Source organism: Martes martes (genome assembly GCF_963455335.1).
Source record: "Martes martes genome assembly, chromosome: 11".
NCBI classification, from domain to species: Eukaryota; Metazoa; Chordata; class Mammalia; order Carnivora; family Mustelidae; genus Martes; species Martes martes.
In genome coordinates, this window is record NC_137899.1 from 90,413,197 (window position 1) to 90,436,582 (window position 23,386).

Consider the following 23,386-nt stretch of genomic DNA (forward strand, 5'->3'; position numbering starts at 1 on the left):
TTTTTTAAAAAATTCATCTAGGGAGTTTTAAAAATGTCAACTCCAATGGGTATTAAGTGGCGTTTTAATACCTAAGTATTTGGTAATGAAAGTATGCTTTGCTTTATAGATGAGAAATAATAAAAGATAAGGCATGACCATGTGAATTGTCACCGTGCCTTTCTAGAAGAATGCATGGAGCCAGCGGTCCTCTGACTTTGTTAGACTGAAGAGTGTGCTTAGCATGATGATCTGATGAACAGGTTTGAACACAGTAAAGAGCTTTTAAAAGGGAAGATATATCAGCGATCTGCACATTCTGAAATGCCTAGAATCTTTGGCCCCAGTTTCCTGCAGAATGAATGGGGTGTGCACAGAGAAAGTGCCCAGTGAACAGTTGTCCTTGGGGCCACAGCGCCCAGAATTCCTTCAGATGCAGCTTCCCACACTGCTGTGGGACCAGTTAGGGGACACAGTTAGGGGACAGCTCTGGGCTCCATCCATGTCTCATGGGATATGAGCGGCCTATGCTGCATGCCTTTGCCCCAGATAGTCATAGAATCATGACAGTGACCTTAGAGAGGCTGAAGAGTTTAAACTATAATCTTGTGAAAGGCTTTCTCCCCCTCCTTTCTACAGATAAAGACATTAAGACCTCAGGCTTCTTGCCTTATACAAAGTCACATGTCTGCTTAACACAGAGCTGGAATTACAGCCCAGATCTTGAGCCAGCCCCACTCCAGCCTGCCTTTCCCTACACCAGTTCATCCCACTGGCCGGTACCATCCCCAGGTGAGGCATCAGGCATCACCCCACCCACGGTGGGGCCTTAGGACTAGCTTCCCTCCACCTACTAGCTCTGTACTGACTTCCCTAGGTTTGCACACATTTCAGTTGCCCAGACATTCAAACTCAGCCTCTGAACATGGCAAGTTTCCTGAGTCAGAATAGGATATCCATGTTCTTGCCCCGGGCAATCCCTCCCTAGCCGTCTTATGGGACAACTGGCCAGCGTTCCCTTCCAAAGCTTTTTAAACTTCTCAAATGCGTGCCTCTCACTGTGAGTCTGGCCGAGAACTGAATTCAAGAGATTTAATGTTTAGACTCCAGAGAGGTCTTTCCGGTTTGGGTCAGACTAGTTGTTATTCCTTGCCCCCAGAGTCTTTTCTTAATCCTATCCTGTCGTTCCCTTGTTCTTTTTTTTTTTTTTTAAGGTTTTATTTATTTATTTGACGGACAGAGATCACAAGTAGGCAGAGGCAGGCAGAGAGAGAGGGGGAAGCAGGCTCCCCGCTGAGCAGAGAGCTCGATGCGGGGCTCGATCCCAGGACCCTGGGATCATGACTTGAGCCGAAGGCAGAGGCTTTAACCCGCTGAGCCACCCAGGCGCCCCTCGTTCCCTTGTTCTGATTTAACCTGGGGAGGGATACTTTAGATGCTGAATATATGAATCCTGACCAAGGATCTTACTAATTTGTTGGCAAAACAAAATTAAGTTAGAAACTGGTGTGGATGGGACTGGGAGACTTCTTAGAGGAGATGGGGCCTACCCTAGCTAGGTAGTGAAGGACAATTTGGCTCTCCATAGGTACAGACTGAGGGTGGGGGACAGAGAGAGGGGCCACGACCCAGGTGGGAGGACAGGCAGTGGGCCGCAGAATAGAGGGTGGTGGGCCGGAGAGCATATGTTTCTGTTGCTGGTAGTGAGAGAAGGGAAAATGGGGGGCGGGGCGGTGGCTGCTCTTAAAATGCAGATTTCCAGGCTTTGAGGATGACAGCTCAGACTATATTCTCTACACTGCTCTAATTCCTTACACAGCTGGGGACAGTCTCCTTAGCACACTTGTCACCCACACAGGACATTTAAGAGAAAAGGTTTGGTTTGGTTTTGCTCTGTGTTAAAGAAAGCATCCCTTCTCAACCTCATTTTTCCAGTTAGTTCTCCCTTTTCTAGCAAAAGAGCCAACATGGGAAAAAGGCAGGAGGAGGGTCCTGTCTCCCCTCCCGGCCGAGACGGTGGCTTCTCTGGTACTCATTCCTGGGCGAGCCACCCCTTGACACAGGTCACAGGTGCAGCGGCACAGACCCCCCTGTTTGATGGCAACAAAGAGCTCGGTCTGAAAAATACCCATCTCAGCTCCCGTCAGGTCCCTGGCGCAAGTCGACAAAGATACCTCGAGAAGAAGGCCTTCTGGGGATCACAGCAGATCATTCCTAGCAGAGAGCAGGACGCAGCAATTAGGAGTAGACATTTACAACTGTGTGAGGTCTTATCAGGCTTAATATCAGGCTTAATACCTGCTTAATATGTCTCACCATCCCTGCGGCTTGCCCTCTGCCCCCCACCCCCACCTCAAGAGCTCCTGACTTTGGGCTGAGGCAGAGGCCCCAGCTCCGGAGGTGGGCAGGATGATCTGGGACCGTCCTCACCCCCCGGTTGGCAGGCAGTGAAGGCTGTCCCCAGGGGTAGAAGTAACGGGAGGGTCTGTCCCCTGTGGGAGAGGCAGGGAGCTGCACGCTTACCCAGGACTGAAACCACACAGCCATTTAGGAATTTGGGTGGAGCATGTCTGGGTGGAAACCTGGGAGGAAAGCCCAATTATCAGCGTCGGCACCTCCCAATTCCCCATAAGCCCACGGCCTTTGGTGTCAGTATTCCGAGTTCATTAGAGAATTCTAGATCTTGGGAGAACCCTGGCGTTTTTACCTCTGTTCGTTGACCTAAATTCCCTGGGGTCCAGGCACATTCATTTCTCCCAAATTTAAGCAAATAAAGAAAACCTATTTTCTTAGGTTCAAAAGGTTCCCATTGCTCTCTAGGCCGTTCAAAACTTCCCTTGTTTCGCTTTGCCTCCCAAGCTGGATGGGCCTGCATGGAGTCCGCGGCTGTCCTCCACGTGCTGATGGTGGCTTTCCTGGTAATAAATGTTAGAGGAACTTCAAGGTCAGGGCAGACCCCCACAGCGGCACCCACTTTCCACCTTCTGCCATTGTTCTGAGAAGCAAAGCGAGGGCAGATACTCCGCTGGAAGAGAGCACATTGTTTGTAGGAGATTCGCTTTCTGCCCTAAATGGTGTTTTACTTTACCTTATTTTTTAAAGATTTCGTTTATTTATTTGGCAGAGAGCACGCACACGCAGGGGAAGTGGCAGGCAGAGGGAGAGGGAGAAGCAGGCTCCCCACGGAGCAAGGAGCCCGATGTGGGGCTCAGCGCAGGGCTCGATCCCTGGACCCCGGGCTCATGACCTGAGCTGAAGACAGACACTTCACCAACAGAAACACCCAGGGGCCCCGTCCTAAGTAGTGTTTTAAAATCCCACACTGCCTGGTCAGCTTCACTGTCTCTGTGGCTGAATTCTCCCCCCAGAGCTTAGCAGGAAAGTTTTTCAAGCCTCCTTTCCTGGTTCCTCCCTCTACGGAGGAGAATCCATCCCCAGCTCCCAACTGTGGTGCGTGGAGAGACGTGTTGCTGTGTGTGCCTCGCGGTGGCTCCAACCTCGAACATGGCTGCATCAGCTGGGGAGCAGGCTGCCCCCCAGACGCCTGGTTTTACCCCGCGAGATTCAGAGCCCGTGTTGTCGAATCGAGGTGGGGCCTGGGCCTGTGTATTTCCTCCAGTGCCCCCCAGGGGACTGGCACACGTCAGAAATGGCAGGACCCTGGCTGAGGTCTCACATGGACTCCACGCAGCTGGACCAAGCTCGGGGCTGTATGGACCCAGCGGAGGGCTCCCGTTCTAATTCACTCAAAACCCCAGCCCTGAGCACCTCTTGGGGGGACAGGGGTGATGAAGACGCAGGCCCTCTGTTCACAGAGCTGCCTGTCCTCTGAGTGGCGGGGCGAGCACCCGAAGGCAGGGTCCCTGGCTCAGGTAAGAGACTCCAGTCCCTGTCTTCTGTTAAAACTGTTCTGTATCAGCCCCGGAATGGCCTCTCCTCGGGAAGGGCTCCTGGTTTGTACACTCAGATCGACAAGAGACCACATAAGGATCATCTTCAGAACCCACTAGAAGCAGGACAAGGCAAGCCTGCTTCCACGTCTCTGTCCTCACGCGACTTTTTGCTTTCACAGGTGGAAGGCCACACCTCTTCCATCTGAGATATCAGATCAGGTTCATGACTCCAAGGAACACAGATGGGTCCCTTTTGTATTAATACCTGCACAACCACTACCCAGATCACAGAGGGGTGCACTCCCGTGGTGGGCAAGCCCTCAGAGGGTGGGCCACGGGCCTGCTCAGCTTCGCACAGACCGTGAGGAACAAGGTCTCAGGGCCCCGCAGGCTCTCCTCGGCCGCTGCCTGTCAACGAACAAGTGTCTGGGGATTACCGGCAGTGTTCCGGAAACTTTCTGGTCTGAGGCAGCAGCGCCCTTTGACTGTTGAATCAAATAGGAGTGGTTTGTGTTTCTAGGAGTCCAGTTTAAATCATGGATTTTGTGTCATCTATTATTAGGTATCTGTTATTGATTGTATTCACTGGTTGGGGACCCGTTCCTTGGGAGTGGTACCCCCTTTCTTTCTCCTTTGATCTTGCCTTCCTCTTTCTTTAACACTGTATCTTCATTATTTAGGGCCCCCGAAGGGCGTAATATTACGTTGCAGCTTCCCATGGCGACCCCTGGAGAAGGCGGAAACCCCAGTGGCAGAGCGCCCCCCCGGCCCCTGGTACAGCTACAGGAGCTCGAGCCACGGGTGGCCCGCCGACGCCTGTCCCAGGCCCGCCACCGAGCCACCCTGGCAGGGCTGTTCAGCAGCCTCAGGAAAACGGTTTACTCCCATTCTGATCTCACCGCCTCGAAGGTACGGGGAGCTGGATGTGGGAGAAACAGTCTCCACACGGAGGGACTGTGGGGTGAGGGGAGGGGGGACTGGCCCGGCGCTCCCACTCCCACTGGCCCCTCCCCAAGGGATCCACCGTGGGCATCTCCGATCGGCTGTTTGTGGCCGCAGGTGGGTACAGCAGGACCTGGGCCTTCCCCACCTGGGGCAGACGGGCCTGGCGCTGGAAGGGAAATAATAGGGACTGGTCAGCCTAGCCCTCCAGTGGACGGGGTGAGTCTCCAGCAGCAGCTTCTGGACGCTGCCAACTCCATCACACACACACACACACACACACACGTGCAGCTTGGTTTTGTCCACCAACCAGGTCTCTTCCACAGACACCGGAGCTCTCCAGGTCAGCATTTGCTTTTTCCTGCTCTTGATTCCACCTCTACCCTTCCGTGGCTTCTTTCTTGCCTACTCGTGCCTCTGGAAGAGCACGGAGGAAGGTCCAGGTGGTCTGGGGTGATACTGGAAGGCATGAGCTCCTGTCATTGGAGGAGTGTTTCGGGAGGCTTCCAGCAGGGAAGGGGGCCCCGAGAGCCTGTTCCCCGCCCTCTCGTAACAGAGGAGGGACTGGCGTCAGAAAGGACACGTCAGCCTGGCTGGGGGCAGGGCCAGGAGGGCAGCCTCTGTTTCCAGCTCCAGGCCTGGTGCTCGGAGCCAGGGCCTCTGGGAATACGTCTTGATCGAGCGGTGCCCCCCCCACCCCCAGCACCTTGGTGCAAGACACCAAGTAGGGGTGCGAGCATTTTTCCACCAAAAGAATCTAAGCGGAGATCTCGCCTGCTCTCGTAGAAGGGCATGGAAGGTGAGCGGTATGGGCCAGGCTCTTCCTCCTCCCTCTGCTGAGCCAGGCTCAGGGGCTCAGGGCCAAGGGTCTGTCCGGCACGGCTCTGCGTCGTGTCCCCTGGATGGACGGGAATAGGCTGCCTGTTCCCCGGGGTCCGTGGAAACCCCCAAAGTCCCTGTCACTGGCCCGTGAAGAAGTGCACACAGACTGGGGGTGTAACCAGAGAAAGACCACGTGTTCAGGGCCCTGAAGGAAGGAATGGAAGTAAATGTAGAAGAAAACTCACCGGCACCTCCTACGGTTTGCACCTCACGACGTGGTGGCTGAAAGCCTGGCAGACTGGCCTCCCTCCGCGGGAGACACGTTCCTGGCCAGGCTTCACTTACCGCGTCTCTTAAACAGGCACGATAGTAACAGGGTCCTCAGGGGCCTGTGGTGGCGTCTCACGAGGTGGCTGTGTGGAAAGGTGTGGCGCCGTCAGAGTGGTTTAAGTGTTAGCATTGCTTCCCAGCGTGTTCACTCATTTAGTCCCCGTGGTTCCATTCAGATCACCCCATTGTACAGATGAGGAAACAGGCGTCAGGAAGTCAAACCGTTTGCCTGGAACGGCACAGCCGGGAAACAATGTGCAGACCAGGAGTTCTCTCTGTTCTCCTCCTGTCTCGGTCCCGCTGGAGGGACCTCCCTGAATTTTGCATTTATAAGACCCAAGACGGCAGGATCTGAGCTACAGGAGTCAGGTGTAAGCAGGTCCTGTCAGGTTCCTAGGGCTGTCGTGACAAGATACCAGACACTGGGCGGCTTGATGCAACAGAAAATTACTGTGGTGGACGTCTGGAGGCTCCAAGTCCAAAATCAAGGTGTCCACAGGGCCACGCTCCTTCTGAGAGAAGCCCTCCCCGCCTCCCAGCCTTGGGTGTTTGCTGGTAATTCCTCACCGTTCCATGGCTTAGAGATGCCTCCGTCCGATCACATGGCCACCTTCTCCCTGTGTCCTCACCTTGTCCTCCCTCTGTGCGTGTTTGTCTCTGCTTCCCCCGTTCCCCCTCCCCGTCCCCCCACATTCAGAGCTGCTCTTCACTCCCTGTTCATTCCACCTTCGAGGAGGAGCGTATATGGTTGCTTGCCCTTTAGAAGCCCTAGTAGTTTGCCGAACACGGCTTGTTTCTAAACGTTCGAGTATTTCTGGGAGACCCATTTCCAGAATACAAATTAAACTTCACGCCTTCTGTGCATCCGAACACACCTCCCACCCTTTTTGTTGACAATGTCAAGGAATGTGGCTTCGCCTCTGAGGGAGGATGGCCTCAGACTGGGAACGGACTCCTGTGTCCCCCAAACCACAGACTGGGGGGTGGTGGGCTGGCTTTGCAACAGTGTCTGTCTCTGTCCTCAGTGGCAGGTTTTGAATAAGGCGAAGAACCACATCCAGGAGCTGGAACAAACCTTGAATAATCTGCTGAAGCTGAAAGGTAATAGACCCCCGTCCGCCACCCCCATCTCCTTCCCACGGAAAGTCTGGTTGGTTTTTCCATCAAAAACAGAGAGAGTGCCTTAGGCCAAGCGAACAGATACTTCCTGCGTGCCCACCGTGTGCCGGACGCTGGGCTGGGGTACAAGGAGAGTCATGCCCCTGCCCTTGGGGACCTTATAGTCTGGCAGGACAGACAGATGTTATCAGGTACCTGATCCCATCTTGAGAGACCAGAGAGGACACAGACCGGCGCTTGTCACACTCAACAGCAAAGCCAAAAACGTGGCTCCCTTTCTTGGCACTCAGTCTGGGACAGGCGGCGGCCTGGGGCGGTGGGTCTCAGAAGCTGGTGGAAACTGAGCTCTGAACGGTATGTTTCGGTGTCTTGATTGAGAAAGGCCAGTTCAAGAAGCTCACATCTAGAAGGAGAAGGGAAACTGGACCCTTGACTCCCTTATATTGAATCTGGGGGTGCTCAGGGACCACTCACGGTCCACCTGGATCGGGAGGGCGGGAGAGACTTGACAAAGACCAGACTTCTCCCTTTGTGACCCTTGCCTTCGCCTCCCCAACAGAGTCCTTCAACCTGGAGGATGGGAATGCAAATAGCTTAGAGGAGGTCAAGGCAGAATACGCCAGCATGTACTCTGGCAATCCCAGGTAAGACTCCCAAGCGTCACCTTGCAATGGGCAAGGTGGTCTCAGCGAGGCGGACAGTTGCATTGGGGTTTCCCAAATGATTAGCCACTGATCCTAGCCACGCTCATCACATAAGCCATCCTTTCCTTACCGATTTAAGATACGCGCTTTATCTCATACTAAAATCTTACCAATACTTACATTGTGGGCCCACATGAGAATGGCTGAATTTCTTTTAAAATCATAATAATTGGGATTTTTCACTAGCAGTATTTTAAACCCGCAACTATGAAAAGTATGGCACCAGCTCAGGAACAGATTATATTTGATAATTATTATATTTTAATTAATTACACTGCAAGGGAAAATCAGTACCTTTGTTCAAGAGCATTTGTATTTCTTCCTGAGAACTTCTTGTGACTATTTTTGGCCCATTTTCCTGTTGAGTGGGTGGTCTTTTTCTCACATAGTTGTAAAAGCCCTCTACGTGTACCAAGAAATTAGCTCTCTTTTAGGACATGACTTGCAAATAATTATCCCTTGGTCATTTGTTTAATTATTTTGTTTTTGATGTTTTGTTTTTTTTTTGTTGTTGTTGTTTGGGCCATGCAAAAAACGAAGTCTAATCTGCCGACCTGCCCTCATGACTTAGGCTTGGGAGAATACTCGGAAAGTCTTCCTCTCCTCTGAAATGGAAAAAAAAAATTTTTTTTTCTTTTAAGAAGGATCCTCCTCTGTTTTCTTCTGGTGCACTTGTATTTGACTCAACATGATACCTCCTTGGGGATTATTCCTATCAGGATGAAGAGATTTGGGGTACAAATCCTGGTTTTCCAAGTTACATCATGTTGTTCCATTCTTTTTTTTTTTTTTAAGATTTATTTATTTATTTTAGAGAGAGAGAGAGAGAGAGAGAGCATGAGCAGGAGGGTCAGAGGAAGAGAGAAAGAGAATCTGAAACAGACTCTGGGCATGGAGTGACGCGGGGCTCGATCTCGTGACCCTGAGATCACGACCTGAGCCAAAACCAAGAGCTGGGCACTTATCCAACTGCACCGCCCCCCGTTCCGCTCTGTTAAAACTGCCTTTTGAAGAGCAGAATTTAAAAATTTTGATAAAGTCTAACTTATCCACTTTTTCTTTTTCAGACCGAACTTATGGTTTAAACCTAAGCATTCCATGTTTGGGGGTGTTGTTGTAAGTGGTACTTCTTAAAATTTGAATTTCCATTGTTCATCACTAATATGTGGAAACACTGTTGGTTTTCCTTTATTGACCTTGTATCCTGCCACTTTGCTAAACACCCTTCGTAGTTCTAGTCCCATATTTGTGTGTGACTTCTGCCTTTCCAATCTGTTTGTCTTTTATTTCTTCTGTTCCCCTTATTGGACTGGTGACGATCTCCAGTACGACTTTGGAAAGAAGTGGTAAGAGTGGACATCCTTGTCTTGATCCTGACCTAGGCAGAGAAATATTCAGTCTCTTACTGTCAAGTATGATGTTGGCTCTAGGTTTTTTGTAGGTGCCCTTTATCGGGTGGAGGAGGTTCCCTTCTACTCCTAGTTTACTGAGAGTTTTTGTCATGAATGGATGTTGCATTTTGTCGAGTGCTTTTCTGTATCTGTTGAGATGATCGTATGGTTTTTCTTCTTTAGTCTGTTGCTCTGTTGAGTTCCACTGCTTGACATTCAAACTTTGATCCAGCCGTCTTGCACTCTTAGGATGAGCCCCGCTTGGTCCCAATACTAAAATTGTGTTCGGAATCTCAGTGTTGGTGTTCATGAGGGGCATTAGTTCGTAGTTGTCTTGTTTCTGTTTTCACACCAGCCTGGTCTCAAGTAAGGTTCTGCAGAAAGGTTCTGCCACCCGGTGCCCAATCCAGGCAGTCGGGAAGGATGCTGAAGTGGAGGAAGAGGAGGAAGAAGAGGAGGAAGAAGAGGAGGAGGAGGAGGAGGAGGAGGAGGAGGAGGAGGAGGAGGAGGAGGAAGAGAAGAAAGTGGAGCTCTTACACTCCCCGGTCACCTTGCTGCCGGACCTCATGGAATTTGAACGGTGTGAACCGCTGGGAAGGGTGGCTTCACATGGAGCCTGTGGGGAAGGAGACGGAGGCTCTGTCTGAGGCACACAGTGTCCTCAGTTCACTCTCAGACAAGATCCCTAATCAAGGAAGCTCCAGAATTTCCATATGGGAGGGGTTGGGGATGAGGTAGAGAAATCGTCTTGAAGCTACATCGCACAACACATACACTGAGCTTCCCTAGACCAACTTCCTTATTTGGAGTTGACTTTGGGGGAGCTGTTGATGGGGGTTACGAGGACCAAACACCCCCATTCACACAAACACACATGCCCTACCTGTATTCCTGGTCTCATAGTAAGCAACAAGGTGAATGACTAGCTCAGACGGCCATGCACGGCCCCTCTACAGACTCAAGACCCACGGTGGCCATGTTGGCCTCTGGAGGTAGGGGCCCAATAGAAGGAGGGTCCTTCCACAGCTGAGCCTGTATTTCGGGCCCTGAATTAAAACAAGAATGTGTCTGCACATTCACAGGGCTTGTCATTTGAAGCAGATTTCCCATGGGCTGAGAGCTGAGCAGGCCTCACCCCTGGTTTTCTCTTCTGTCAGGCAGAGGGTTCCATGGGGACTCTCGGGAAGGACCCGGGAACAAGAGCGATGTCATCCAGGATGGCTCCTGCTCTCCAAGGGTCAGCGGCAGGCAGACTAGGAAGGCGAAGCCCCTGGTAACCCGCAGAGCTGTGGCAAGGCTCATGTGCTGTGGGCCACAGCCTGCTAACGGAATCCTGAGGAGACGGCTTGGGGAGGGACCTTTGGCCACCGGCTTCAGGTCTGGGAGATGATGCCGTTTCTGTTCCAGGTATCTCAACTTTTACAAGCAGACGATGGATCTTCTGATCGGGAGCGGGATTGTCTCCTTACACGAGGTGACACTCCCCATTGTCTCTGCTGCCATCTCCCACCTGTGGCAGAACCTCTCTGAGGAGAGGAAGGCCAGTCTCCTGCAGGCCTGGGCACAGAGGCACAGCGACCTCCAGGGCCTTGGCGGGGCCTGTCAGGAGCCGGCCTGTGCCGACGGCAGCGTGAAGGACAGTGGGTTTGACAGCCAAGGAGCCAGCTGCTCGCTCGTCTCCACCCCGGAGGAGGTGAGCGGACCCTCTCTGGGCCGGGTGGAGGGGGGCGCAGGAATGACTCAGTCACCTTTGGCCTGGAGGCACCAGGGATCCGCTTGGAGTCATTTACCTTGTTTGAGGTAATGGTTAGATTCTGACTCCCACAGTGAGTTTCTGATTTATCTGATGTAAACTCCACAACCACAGAATGGCCTTTCTTTTTCTCCTTCTTCTGGACCTTTCCATGGGGATTATAGAAGAGAAGGCTTAGAAGGTTGTATCAGTTGGGATTATTTTGACTACAATTTTCTTGCTTTTTAAACCATGCAGAAATGTACTTCTCATAGCCAGGGAGGTCCCAAGGTCAGGGGGGCTTCCCGATAGTCTCAGGGACATCACCATGGACCTGGTTCTTCCCCTCTCCCTGCTCTGCCTCATCGTAAAACTGGCTTCTCGCATTGTCTCCGCTCCCTACGTTCCCTATCCCACGTGACTGGGGAATGGCAAGTGGGAGCAACCGAGCCCTCATCCCTCCTCCTCTACATCGGATCAGAGAGAGAAAGATTCCAGTGGCTTGTTTTTAAGGCTCAAGGAAGAACTTTTCCAGAAATTTCTGCCATACCTCTCCTGCCCTCTCATTGGCCAGAACTGGCCAGATGACTGAGTCAATGACTGACATCATCGAGACAGTATTGTGTGTGGACCCTCAGAGGAGGTCAGTTCCCATCGCTGAGAGCATTGCTGCCATTCAGTGAACGGGGAGGAATGCACGTAGAGAGGCAGCCATGCCTTTATTACAAACGTGCTTCTCAGAGCTCCAGTTGTCGGAAGCCATGGACGGCAGTGCCGTGTGTCTGGTGGCGTGAGGGGGGTCACTCAGTGCTGAGATCCGAGCGGGCCCTTCAGCTGCACTTCCAGAATTAGGATGGCCTCCAGAGCCTGCTGCCACCACGCGGGCCACATCTGTCTGACCTGCTTCTCCAGCCTGGGGCAGGCAGGTCCTCGCTCTCCGGGCCTGTCCTACGCCTTGTAGGACATTCAGTACCCACAGCCTCCACCAGGAAAACGCCTCCACTCCGCTTTGCCCTGACTTCCCAAACGCCCCTCTGTGGGTGGTCCCTTTCAGGAGATGTCCTGTGGCTCTCTGGGGACCCTTAGAGCCAGACAGAGTCCTAGTGCCCATGACCCTGGGGAACATCCCTGAAAGGCCCATCCTTCTGGAACTTTCCCAGCCCTCAGGGCGCTGGGCCTGGAGAACCACAGAATGCCAGTCACCCAGTCCAGTGCTGCTGGTTGACAGATGAGGCCTAACGAGTGGGGTGACTTGTCCAGGATGCCCAGCTCCTGGATCTCCTTCACTACAGAATTTCTCAAATCTTTCTGCCCTTTGGTCACCTGTGTATAGTCAACCTTCACCGTCTCCCCCTGATGCTTCTTAAATGGAGTTTAGTAAAGAGGCAGGTACCTGGCTAATACCTCAGACCCACTGAATCAGAGTTCCTAAGGGGGGCAGCTCAGAGACTGCATTTTTAACAGGGAGCCCCGGTGACTGGTGGACGAGGGCGTTGCTGGAAGGAACTCCCAGTTCAGACAAGAAACATCTGCTCCCCTCCCCAGTCGTCCCTCCGCGGACTGTGGTTTCTCATCTGTTTGACCACTAATGTGGGGTCCACCAGGAGAGAACGTGAGCTCCCCTCCAGTCCAAGCGGGGCCGGGAAAGCAACAGCTGAGGACCTCATAACCCCGGCCCCTGTCAGCTGGCCCGGATGTCCTTGTACCCCGAAGAGCCTTTTCCCAGAGGCTCACACAAAGCAAAAGGAAAGCATCTGCCAAATGTGCGGACAAGTCTGTCCCACTGGAACCTGACTGTGTGTGCGCCTTTGCAGCACGAACTTTTCCTCAAGGAAAAGCCGACGCAAGCCACCATCTCATGTCCCCAAATCATGGAAACAGCTTCTCCTACCTTTTTTCGGAAACGGCCGAGGGCTCGCATTCTCCTGCTGTTGGGGGAAGCTGGCAGCAGTCCCTTGGCTCTGCCCAGATCAGAGTTCTGCCACACCGCCATCCCCAAGTGGGCCAAGCCAGGGCTGAGTGACAAGGTAAACAGGACAGAGTGTGGTTCTGCCCAGGACAGGGACAGAGGCACAGCTACTCCCATGCTGGCTTCCAGATCAGTTGCAGTGAAACCTCTGTAGCTCCTGGTCCATCCGGAGAGGTCGTACGGCAGGACGGTGATGTTTGGGGCAGGCCCCTGCGTGCAGGGTCAGCTGTGCCGGGAGGCTCTGAGAAGCATGGTCCCGTAAGTGTGCTGGGCGCTCCGGGATGGCCACGGAGCCTGGCAGTGCCCTTCTCAGGCTAGTGGCAAGAGGTCTGTGCACAGGTGTAGACAGTGGCCCAGAACTACAGTGGCTGATTGGCTAAGGCAGGAATTTAGGGCCCAGGACCTGGCCTCAGACCTGCTGGGGAAGAACACACAGTGGATGGATGAGCTTCTGGACTGGTCCTTTCAGTGGCTTCTTTCCAGATCCTCTTCAAGATGAGCAAAGGGATATTAAAAAGAAGGACACCATGAAATGTCCAGAAAATCAGAAGAAGGGCCATCTACACGGCCAGAGTCCCAGGGGATTCAGTTCAGGGGAAGCAAATTGTAAGAAGACAAGAAGGACAGATACAAGACTTCCAGAGAAAGAGCAGTGCGTCCCAGATAAGGGGACAGGAGAGACCCTGTGGAACCTGCCAGAACCTGCCAGAACCTGCCAACTCGGGGCCAGAGAGCTCCCTCTCCTCTTCTCGGGGTGGCTGTGCTCATAAACGGGGTGTCGGACACAGTGAGGCGTGCCCAGTGAGAGTCTGGATGTAAGAGCCTCCCATGCAGTATTGGGCCCATTCTCATGCTAAAAAATGATTCATTCTTTATCTAAAAATTCAAATTTAAGTCAGTACCCTGCATCTTTTTTTGCTAAATCTTGCATATTTCCTAAATGCATATCACATTCCTGTGGAATATTTAATAGTCTTCAAGAATTAAAGAAAAGCAGGACTGAAAACCATCTAAATAACAAGATTGCAAAATTGGAAATACAGGCTATAATATGCCTCAGGAAATGACCGGAGGAAAATAGGTCAGTGTGTTAGCAATGGACCTCTCTGGCTGAGATGGTTTCTCGGTGATATTATCTGTTTCTCTTTTCCAAAATTTGCACAAAAAACATGCATCTCTATTATAAAGCCGGTAATACTCAATAATAGCCAACAAATTGGGCATTATTATGTGCCCGGTGTTTCACATAACTCATCTAATTTCTGCAACATCCCTATGGGTAGATTCTATTGTGATTCCCTTTGTATAGGAGAAGGATTTGAGAAACGAGGTCACTCGCCCGGGGTCACACAGCTTAGTGAGCGGCAGGACTGGGAGTTGGCTCTCTTGCAGCCCAACCCCGAAACCACCAACCTCTTATCCCGCTGTCCTGGCACGAGACTGCTAGCTTGTGGATCCTGGGCGCCAAGAGCCTCTGCTTCTTGGGAGGTGTAGATGAGCCCTCTTCTGGTGTACACGGAAGTTGCATCGAATGCCTGAGCTCCCACCTTCTAGAAAAAAAGAGATTTAGGGGTGCCTAGGTGGCTCAGTCCATTAAGTGACCGACTCTTGATTTTGGCTCAGATCATGATCTCAGGGCCAGGAGATCAAGCCCTGCTTTGGGCTCCTCGCTTCATGGAGCCTGCTTGGGATTCTCTCCCTCTCCCTCTGCCCCTCTTACCCTGCTTGCGCTCTTTCTCGCTAAAAAAATAAGAAAGAAGAAAAGAAGGAAGGGAAGGAAGGAAGGAAGGAAGGAAAAGAGAAGAAAAAAAGAAAAGAAAGAAAAAGAAAAGGAAGGAAGGAAGGGAGGAAAGAGGGAGGTGGGGGGAGGGAAGAAGGAAGAGACGACCACAGTCCCTGGGGGCTTCCCCATCCCTTGTAACCAGCTCTGGGGTCGTGGTTTGTTCTGGGCAGACAAGAGCTCACTAGGTACTGCCTGGGAAGGTCACCAGACAGTGACCCTGCATTTGGGCCCCAGCTTCCACCCTCCCTTTGGGAATGAGGGCGAAGGAGAGAGCCTTCCTCATCGCTGCCGGCAGCCCAGAGCAAACGCCCGTCTGCAGTTCTCTCTGACCATGTTCTGTGCCTTCCTCTATCCAAAGATACTCTTTGAAGACGCCTTCGATGTGGCCAGTATCCTGGACAAAAGTGAGGCTCCCAGTACCTCCAGCTCTAGGTGAGGAAGCGGGTAGGACACAGTCTGCGGGGGGAGAGGGGGCGGCTGGGGTGTTTAGGAGCCGCTCCCCGGCTGCCCGACAGAGGGGTGCAGAATTCCATGAAGTTCTCAGAGATCCGCTTTGTCTGCGGTTCAAAGCGGCCTGGGCCTAGGACGGTGCGGCTCTCTGGGGAGGACTCGGTGTGGGGCTTTTGCGCGTAGAAGACTCTCCCATCCTGGCCCAGGACGGAGACGCAGCAGGTTATGGGGGGCGGGTTGTCCCCAGTGCTCCATCGGCCCAGAGGGAGGGGGCCGTGGGCATTGCCACAGCGTCTGCTCTGAGAGCTGGGTAGGGGCTCTGGGGCACCGAGAGCCTGGGCCAACATGGAACCGGGCCTGCGCCCTGAGCAGAGGGCTTCTCTGAGCCCTGCCGGGGGCAGCTGCTTTGCACGGGGCTGCTGGGGACAGATGTGGAAAGAAGGGAGGAGCGGATAGCTGACCCCGTGGAGTGAGATGACACAAAGCGGGATATGGAGAGAGGGCAAGACAGGGCTGGTTTAGGACTGAAATGCCCTCGCCATTTGAAAAGCTTTGGGCTTACAGCCTGCAGGCACAGACCCTTAAGAAGGCTGAAAAAGGCCTGAACATCTTGTTTTCCTGCTCTGGGAGGGAGGAGACATTCCTGTCCTCATATTCCAACGACTACCCCCACTCTCCTCTGAAGCCACGCAGCCCCTGGTCACCTCGCTGCCTGGGGCGCGGTGGCGGGGGGCACCGGACATCAGCCTGTCTCCCCCCAAGTGGTCAGCTCTACCCAGCCTCAAGCGACTCGCCCAAACCCTCCGAAGTGATTTTAGGTGGTGACTCCGGCTCCCGTCAGCTGTGTGTGGGGTCTGGTTTTGCTGAAACGGGCTGGAGGTGGACTTTCCTATTTCAGGCTCGGGCCATGAGAACTTTGGTTAGAAGTGGCCAGAGTGTACTTGCCAAGCAGGATCTGGAATTCCTTGCCCTGCTGATGGAACATGGAAACGGCCTACTAGAAAATGTTTTCTGCTATCCCTGGAGAAGGCAGGGATTGGTGCCAGCGGGTTTCTATGCGGCTAGTGGGACCCCGCTTCTGAGAGAATGTGAGGTCAACACGCAGCCTGTCTGGGCACTTCAGGCTCCTGATGTCGTGGGGCTGCTCCCAGGAAGGCCGGGGGAAGGAGCCTGCCACACAGGCCACCTCCCTGCATCATGGGGGCTTGCCCCCCTATGGAGGGGGGACATCTCAGGGGACTGAGCTCCAGTGTGGCCTGTGCCCCCTGAGCTCTCCAGGCAGCCACGGGGGACCAGGACCACGGGGCATGGCTCTGTGAGGGGGACTCTGAGGGAGAGAGACCATTTTGCTCCTTCTTCCACAGGCCACAGCCCAGAACACTAAATTAGGGCACAGGAGCCAGTCTCCCCAGGGTCTCCCCTTTCCCGTGGGTTCCACACGTGACACGGAAGTGAGGCAACACAAACCTTCCAAAGGGGCTCCAGCCTGTCTGAGAATGAATTCAACAGGGTGTGTACGAGTGCCCGGTTCACGCTGTAATCCAGGAATTTTAGGGGGGGCCAGCAGAGGCCAAAGAGGAGGGTTCTGAGGATTGCTGTCTCTTCCCCTTTCTGTTGTCAGTTCGGTGTTTGCCGGTGGCAACCCAGAATATCCGGAGGAGAAGTTTCAGCTCTACATGCAGATCATCAATTTTTTTAAAGGCCTTTGCTGTATTAACCCTCAGTTAAAACAGGTAGGACGGAGCGGAGTGCGAGGAGACCTTGTCTCACCTCCCTTAGGACGGCGGGAAGGACCCTTGAGGCCTCCCCACCAGCCGGACCTCACCTCACACCTCACCTCACCCTGGGGGCAGATGTCCCTTCATTCTCTCAGCCTGTTCTGTGGATGGTGGGCATCAGCCTGACACATCCTGGAGGATGGGAGACATCCAGGGAAACTGAGGGAAGAGGCACACGGATGGTCTCCAGGGCAGGACTGAGACAGAGGGTCCCCTGAAGTGTCGACCCGATCTCAGGGGCCTGACTCTCTGCAGGCATTTGTCAACATTGTGTGACTTCTTTCCAAGAGGCTAAGCTGTCCTGTCGTCTTCTGAGATCCTGAGCTAATATTTGCCCTCAGTGTTTGAAGGGTATTAGTTTCCACTTCCCCAAAGCTGGCTGTGTCTTGATTAGAAGGGACATCCCAGAAACTTCCGTGAGGGAAGGAGAGTTATGCCTTTCAGATTCATAGCCAAGGATTTTCTCTACTAATTCAGCAAAGATGCAACTGTTTCTTTAAAAAGATAAGCAGTAATAATGGCAAGGTTTGTCTAAAAGTAATTGGGGCAGCTTTCCAACAGGCCAAGGTATAATTTGGGCCTCTTCCCACGAATCCTTCACTTCCCACTGCCAGGTCCACTTTGAATCTCCACTTGGAGCCCAGGGCCCCCCCTCTGGCTGTTCCCCACCTCCCATCAACCCTTGGCTGGCCGTCTGGTCCTTACCACTGTGTCCCTGTTTCTCTCGGACACAGGGACGTCAGTCCACCTTCCCGCGGCCTGTGGAACAGAGTAACAGGACAGTCTCTGCTTTCCCTGCTTCCTTTCCCTGAATATGGTAGAAAAGAAAGCTCAAACAGGACTGGAGTATCCATATAAAGCAGAGATGCTCGAACTTCCGTCGTCTTGGGCGCTAACTGGAAATGCAGATTCCTGAAGCCTCAGCCCCCAAGATTCTCATTCACTGCTGCGAGGCGGGGCCCCAGGAATCTGTATTTTGAACCAGCTGTCCCGGTGGCTCTGGTGCGGGAGGCCCCCGGCACTGGCTCTGCGGTGCTGTGAGGAAAATCTTGTTCTCTTCCCCACCCTCTCCCCCGTCAGCATCACGAGGTCATTGGATGACACCTCAACCAGCTCCTGGACCTAGGACCGCTGTAACGAATGACCAAACACGGTAGCTTAAAACAACCCAAACTGCTTCTCCCACAGTTCTGGAGGCTAGAGTCCAAATGAAGGTGCTGGCAGGGCCATGCCGTCTCCGGAGGCTCGAGGGAAGGTCTCTCCTCGCCTCTTCCTAGCTCCGGGGGCTCCCGGCCGTCCTCCGCATGCCTCGGCTCACAGCTGAATCCCTCCCACCAAGGCCTCCTGTCTTCACAAGGCCTTCTGGGAGTCTCTCCAGCCCTCTCATCTTCTTCTAAAGACACGGGTCTTTTGGACTAGGGGCCCACCCTAAACCCAGGAGGAGCTCATTTTGCAGTGCTTAGCTAATTATACCTGCAAAGCCCCTACTTCCGAAGAAGGTTCCAGGTGGGCATGAATTGGGGTAGGAAGGATACGATTCAATACACCTCAGCACCCAGTACCAGCAGGTACCTCTCTCAGCCTCTTGCTTTCCCAACCCTGTAGCTTAAAAATGCCTCAGACACCATTTTCAGGGGCTTAGAGAACTGGACCATTCTGAACAACATTCAAGCAGTCAGTGTGACAGAGACCCATGGGCCGTCCCTCCCGGGACTCTTGGCCTCTTGGTGCCCCCTGCGCTCCACTCTGCCTTTTCTCAAGCTTTGCTCTGGTCTTCACCCTGAATGAGGGGCCCATGTGATTTTCCCGGAGACCCCCTGCTGCCAACCTGGCCGTTGGTCACCCCGGGGACCAGATCCCACATTCATGGGATGGTTGACTGGGTTTCGGGACCGCTTCCCAGAGCCCCAGGGGACCAACCCATGACAAACAATAGGGGTCATTTCCTGCTAAGATGGGGAAAGAAAGGAAGAGCCAAACCCAGGAACACCCTTTTAGGGGAAGAGGTGATGGGGGTCAGAGAAGTCAGTGGGAGTTCATTATAAAGGGAATTAAATAACCTAGTGCTACTTCTTAAACAATTAGTTAGTAGTTAACCCACATACCTACTTTAAAACTTTAAAGTTACCAAAAGAAATACAAAGAAAACTTAGTCTCTCTCCGACCAGCATCCCTTCCTGTCACCCTACTCACTTCCCCAAAGGCGATCACCATTACTGGTTTTGGGACAACCACCCAGAGATAATCTACAGAGATTTATATAATCCTTCAAATACAAATGAGCACCTACGCTACACGTTATGTTGTACCTAGCTTTTTTTTTTTTTTTTTTTTTTTTTTTTTTTTTTAAGGTTTATTTGAGAGAGGGCACAAGAAGGAGAGAGAAAGAGAATCTTGGGCAGATTTCCCACTGAGCACACGTGCTGAAAGGTGGGGGGGTGGAGGGCCTTGATCCCACGATCCTGAGATCATGACCTGAGTCGAACCCAAGAGTCAGACACAACTGACTGAGCCACCCAGATGCCCCCTCTTTTCTTTTTAAATAGTATATCCCCCGGGATGCCTGGGTGGCTCAGTGGGTTAAAGCCTCTGCCTTAGGCTCAGGTCACGATCCCGGAGTGCTGGGATCGAGCCCCGCATTGGACTCTCTGCTTAGTGGGGAGCCTGCTTCCTCCTCTCTCTCTGCCTGCCTCTCTGCCTACTTGTGATCTGTCAAATAAATAAATAAAATCTTAAAAAAAATAGTATATCCCCCAGAGAACAACCTCATTCCTGTTATTTCAAACAGCTGTGTGGTATCCCCTTGGTGGGCACCCTGCGGTGTAATTTGCTGTCCTCCACTGAGGTGCATTTGGGTAAAGCTTGGAGAGGTCTCCCCTCTGTTTTATGGGATCCTGGAAGTGCCCAGCATGGAAAAGAAGCCAGTTTTGTTGCGTCCAGGAAAACCCTTTCTGAAGATCATAGAGTGTGGCTTTGCATGAAACAGAAATGGGACAGCCCCCCGCCCCCGCCCTTACTTCCTGGCCAGAAGCTGGAGAAGGAGGTGCAGCCAGAGATGGGTTGGACTCTGCGGAAGATGCCAGGGCCGTCCCATGTGCCTGGGGCCTGGATTCCTTAACTACACGCTGATCCTCTGCCACCCTACGTTTTGCAGGAACCAGACCTGCCCATTGATGATGAGCTGGTAATGCTGAGGTGCCTGGAGACCTTTGACGATGAAGATCTGTGACACAGAACGGCGGGGACGGGAAGGGGTGAAGGAGGTGGGCAGTTTCCAAGTAGTAATGCCGGCAGCCAAGGCTGTACCCACCTCCCCCTTCCAGGATATTGCAGAATGTCCCAGAGCATTTTGTTGGTTTGAGGTTCTGATTATTATAAAGGCTTTAAAAGTAGTGTGTTTTTGTGTCAGTCTTTCAGAGTTGTTTGGCGTCAGGTCACCTGGCCTGCTTTGAGGTACACACCTGCTCTTCCTTTGCTCCTACTCAGGGGGACCTTGGTGCAGCCTGGCTGAAGCCCAGTCCACGGGCCTTTCAAGAAAGGACAGGCAGGGTTTGTCCCCAGAGGTACCATGACACCAGGTACTTTCAGCACAGGTTGGGTTTGGAGCATAGTTCTGGAGGGTTCTAGAGTGTTCTGGAGGCCCCTCGCTCATCATGCATGCTGTGGCAGCCCAGGAAGGGTGCTGACTGTGCCTGTGCTAGAGGAGCTATAGGCCATCAGGGTAGAACGAGCTTCATCTGCCTCTTCTGGTACCTAAATGGAGCTCAAGCCCGCTCCCGCCGGTTTCTGAGTGCTTTCTGGCAAGGTTCCCGGGCGTGCACACTGCATGGGACAGTAGAGTCTATGTGTCAGCTTGACCAGGCCACCGTACCCAGATACTTGGTCACACATGATTCTCGATGTTTCTAGGACGGTATATTGAGGTGAGATAAACATCTGAACCAGTAGATTTTGAGTAAATGAAGAGAAATTACCCTCCCTGAAATGGGTCAGCCTCATCCAGTCAGCTGAAGGATCGAATCGAACCAAAGACTGACCTCCCATGACGGGGAGGGAAGCGCCTTCAGACACGAGCAGCAACTCTCCTGCTGTTGATGGACATTCCGGCTTGTATCATCACGAGAGCCCATTCCTGAACATCTCTCTTTCCCTGTGTATGTGCGTACGCACGTGCATATCGTGTGTGCACGTGTGTGTGCGCACACACACCCATGTCCCACATCCCCAGGGCTCTCTTTCTCCGGACAACCCGGACTAACCCGCCGGCAGTGCAGAGAACGGGTTCCCTGGCTTTTTCAAGTTTCCCATCATCGTGACATCCTCTGCCCTGAAGGCCTCTTGAATACTTCAGTTGTTCCATCTCCCCCGGAAGAACCCGGTGTGCGTTATGTGTTAGGACCTGAGCATGGTAGCTCTGCAAGGACCGTAGCCAGCACATCACTACTGATGAACCACCCAAAGGAGGGGTGGGCAGGCCTTTATCCTTGGGGTCACCCACACGGGTGCTGGGAAGGAAGGGGAGAGGAGCGCTCGCACCTACCACTGGCCAGGTCCCCAGGGACAAGGTCAAGGACAGGCCAGCATGTGGGAAAGGAGAAATCAGCCTTTACAGAGGTGCCTGCACATAGTAGGTCCTCAAGGAACGCGTGCCAGCTCCAAGTGGCCCCCACCCACTCCGGTGCAGCCCTCATTCCTGGAGCATTGTGTGTCAGGGGACCCTGGCCAGGGCAGACCTCAGGGGAATGCTGTGTCCTTTCTCCCCGTGGCCATGTGCTAGGAGTATCCCTGCCTCCACTCTTCAGACCCAACAGCCCTCTGCTCCCCACCCGCAGGGCTCACTGGCTGTGGTGCAGCCCAGGATGCACGAGTTGCTTTAACATCCCCTCCGATGGGCCTCGCCCTCCCGTCCTCCCCACCGAGGCCTCTTCCCACAAAGGTCAGTTATCTTCCCGTGTCTTGACTGATGATATCGTCCTGTATGAGCCAGCACCTATCTGTCAGAGAAACAGACCCCAGAGGACAGGTAAGGGTACGGGGGTAGGTATCGGTTTAAGTATTAATGGTGGAGACCGCAAATCTGAAAATTGCAGGGCAGACCAGACAGCTGGAAACTCAGGCAGGAGTTCATGCTGCACTCTTAAGGCCTATTAAAATAAGGAAATAGGGAGGCCGTTAGGTGGAGTGGGTTCTGATCCCTCGGCAGCCTGCGTGAGCAGGGCAAAGCCTAAGCAAGAGTCGGGCACTCGATTCCAAGAACGTGCACATTAAGAACCTTCCATCACAAACAGCCTGAGCCAGTGGTGGCCTGGAGCACCCGGAGATCAGAGCAGGCGCTGGGGGAACAGAGGGTCCTCCTCATCTCTCCTGAAGAGCCAGCCCCCAGGGGCAGGTGTCAGGGAGGGGGAGGACAAGAGGGGCTCGAAGACAACTGTTCCTGGAGCCTTTCAGCAAACAGCCCCGCCTCCATCCCCTCCGCCACCCCAGGCCTCTTCGTCCCAAGGCATCAAAGTATGACCAAGAACGTGTGGGCCAAGGGTGTCTGGGCGACCCTGGGTCACATGGGCTGACACTGGAGGTGGGAGGCTGGTTTTCGCTGGAGCACGTGGAAGGCTGCGGTGTCCAAGTGTATCAAAGCAGCACCCTCGTCATGGCCTTAATCAGTACTCATCTGGCTGCCCCCGTGTGCAGGGTGCCCACCCCTCCTCGCCAGGCCGACGAGCTCCTGGGGCTGGGTGGGGGGGAGTGAAGAGCGCGTTGGGGCGGGCGTGAGGACAGTTCTTGTCACAGCTTGGTTTCGGAGGCGCCCTTCCCGCGCGCTCCGGAGGGGTCCTGGAAGAGGCAGGCCAGCAGGCTCCGACCCCGCTCCTGGCTCCCGGCTTCCAGCCTGGGCCAGAAGGGGAGGTACTGGGTGCAGGAGGACATGCAGACCTTGGTGCCGATCCCGCAGGGCAGGCGGTACACCTCCAAGGCCTTCGCAGTCTCCTCGGAGTCCTCCTGGATTTGATTCCACACCAGGAGGCCTCTCTCCTCCAGGCTTCCTAATGGGAGAGAGCGGAGCAGTCAGCACCAGGCGCTGACCCAGCACCCCCCCCCACCGGGCTGGGGAGGCTTCTGGCGCCCCCTGCAGGCACTCGTGGGGTCTCTGCTCTGCGCCCTCCCTCCGCCAACAGCACCTCCTCCTCCTGGTCCATCCGGAGTCCCGTCTCAGGGGCATTCCCTGAGCTCCCACTGCGGGAGGGAACAATCTTCTATGAGCACCATCCTTGCCCCACCTTCAAAGGGCGGGTCTTTCCACGCTTTGTTTCTAGAATGCAGGTGCATTTTACACGTGGAGAGAACAAACGTGGAAAAGAGAGTACCACGAAGAGGGTGCTATCCTAAAGGTTCTCTCGAGAGGCCATGGGAGGTTCTAGAAGAGAGCATTGAAAACCATCCACGAGGGCGGCCCTGCACTCCTCACTGCGAAGTCCTCAGCACCCAGACCCTCGGTCTGC

General features: G+C 53.6%; 2 protein-coding genes across 2 annotated transcripts in view; one reads left to right on the plus strand and one right to left on the minus strand.

Annotated features, from left to right (window-relative positions):
• Window positions 1–4,589: 4,589 nt before the first annotated feature.
• STRA8 (stimulated by retinoic acid 8) lies at window positions 4,590–20,121 on the plus strand (the record flags this gene model as incomplete). The annotated part of the gene is made up of 8 exons (XM_080818107.1): window positions 4,590–4,781; window positions 6,992–7,067; window positions 7,645–7,729; window positions 9,536–9,760; window positions 10,588–10,873; window positions 15,023–15,096; window positions 16,736–16,847; window positions 20,047–20,121. The coding sequence occupies 8 exons, from the start codon at window positions 4,590–4,592 to the stop codon at window positions 20,119–20,121; spliced, it is 1,125 nt and encodes a 374-aa protein (XP_080674233.1).
• LOC308352057 (solute carrier family 23 member 1-like) overlaps window positions 19,247–23,386 on the minus strand; it is a 48,030-nt gene continuing 43,890 nt past the window's right edge. The window contains exon 12 of the mRNA XM_080818106.1: window positions 19,247–22,930. Within this exon, the coding sequence (XP_080674232.1) occupies window positions 22,674–22,930 (257 nt within the window). The 3' untranslated portion in view covers window positions 19,247–22,673. The remainder of the gene's footprint in view (window positions 22,931–23,386) is intronic.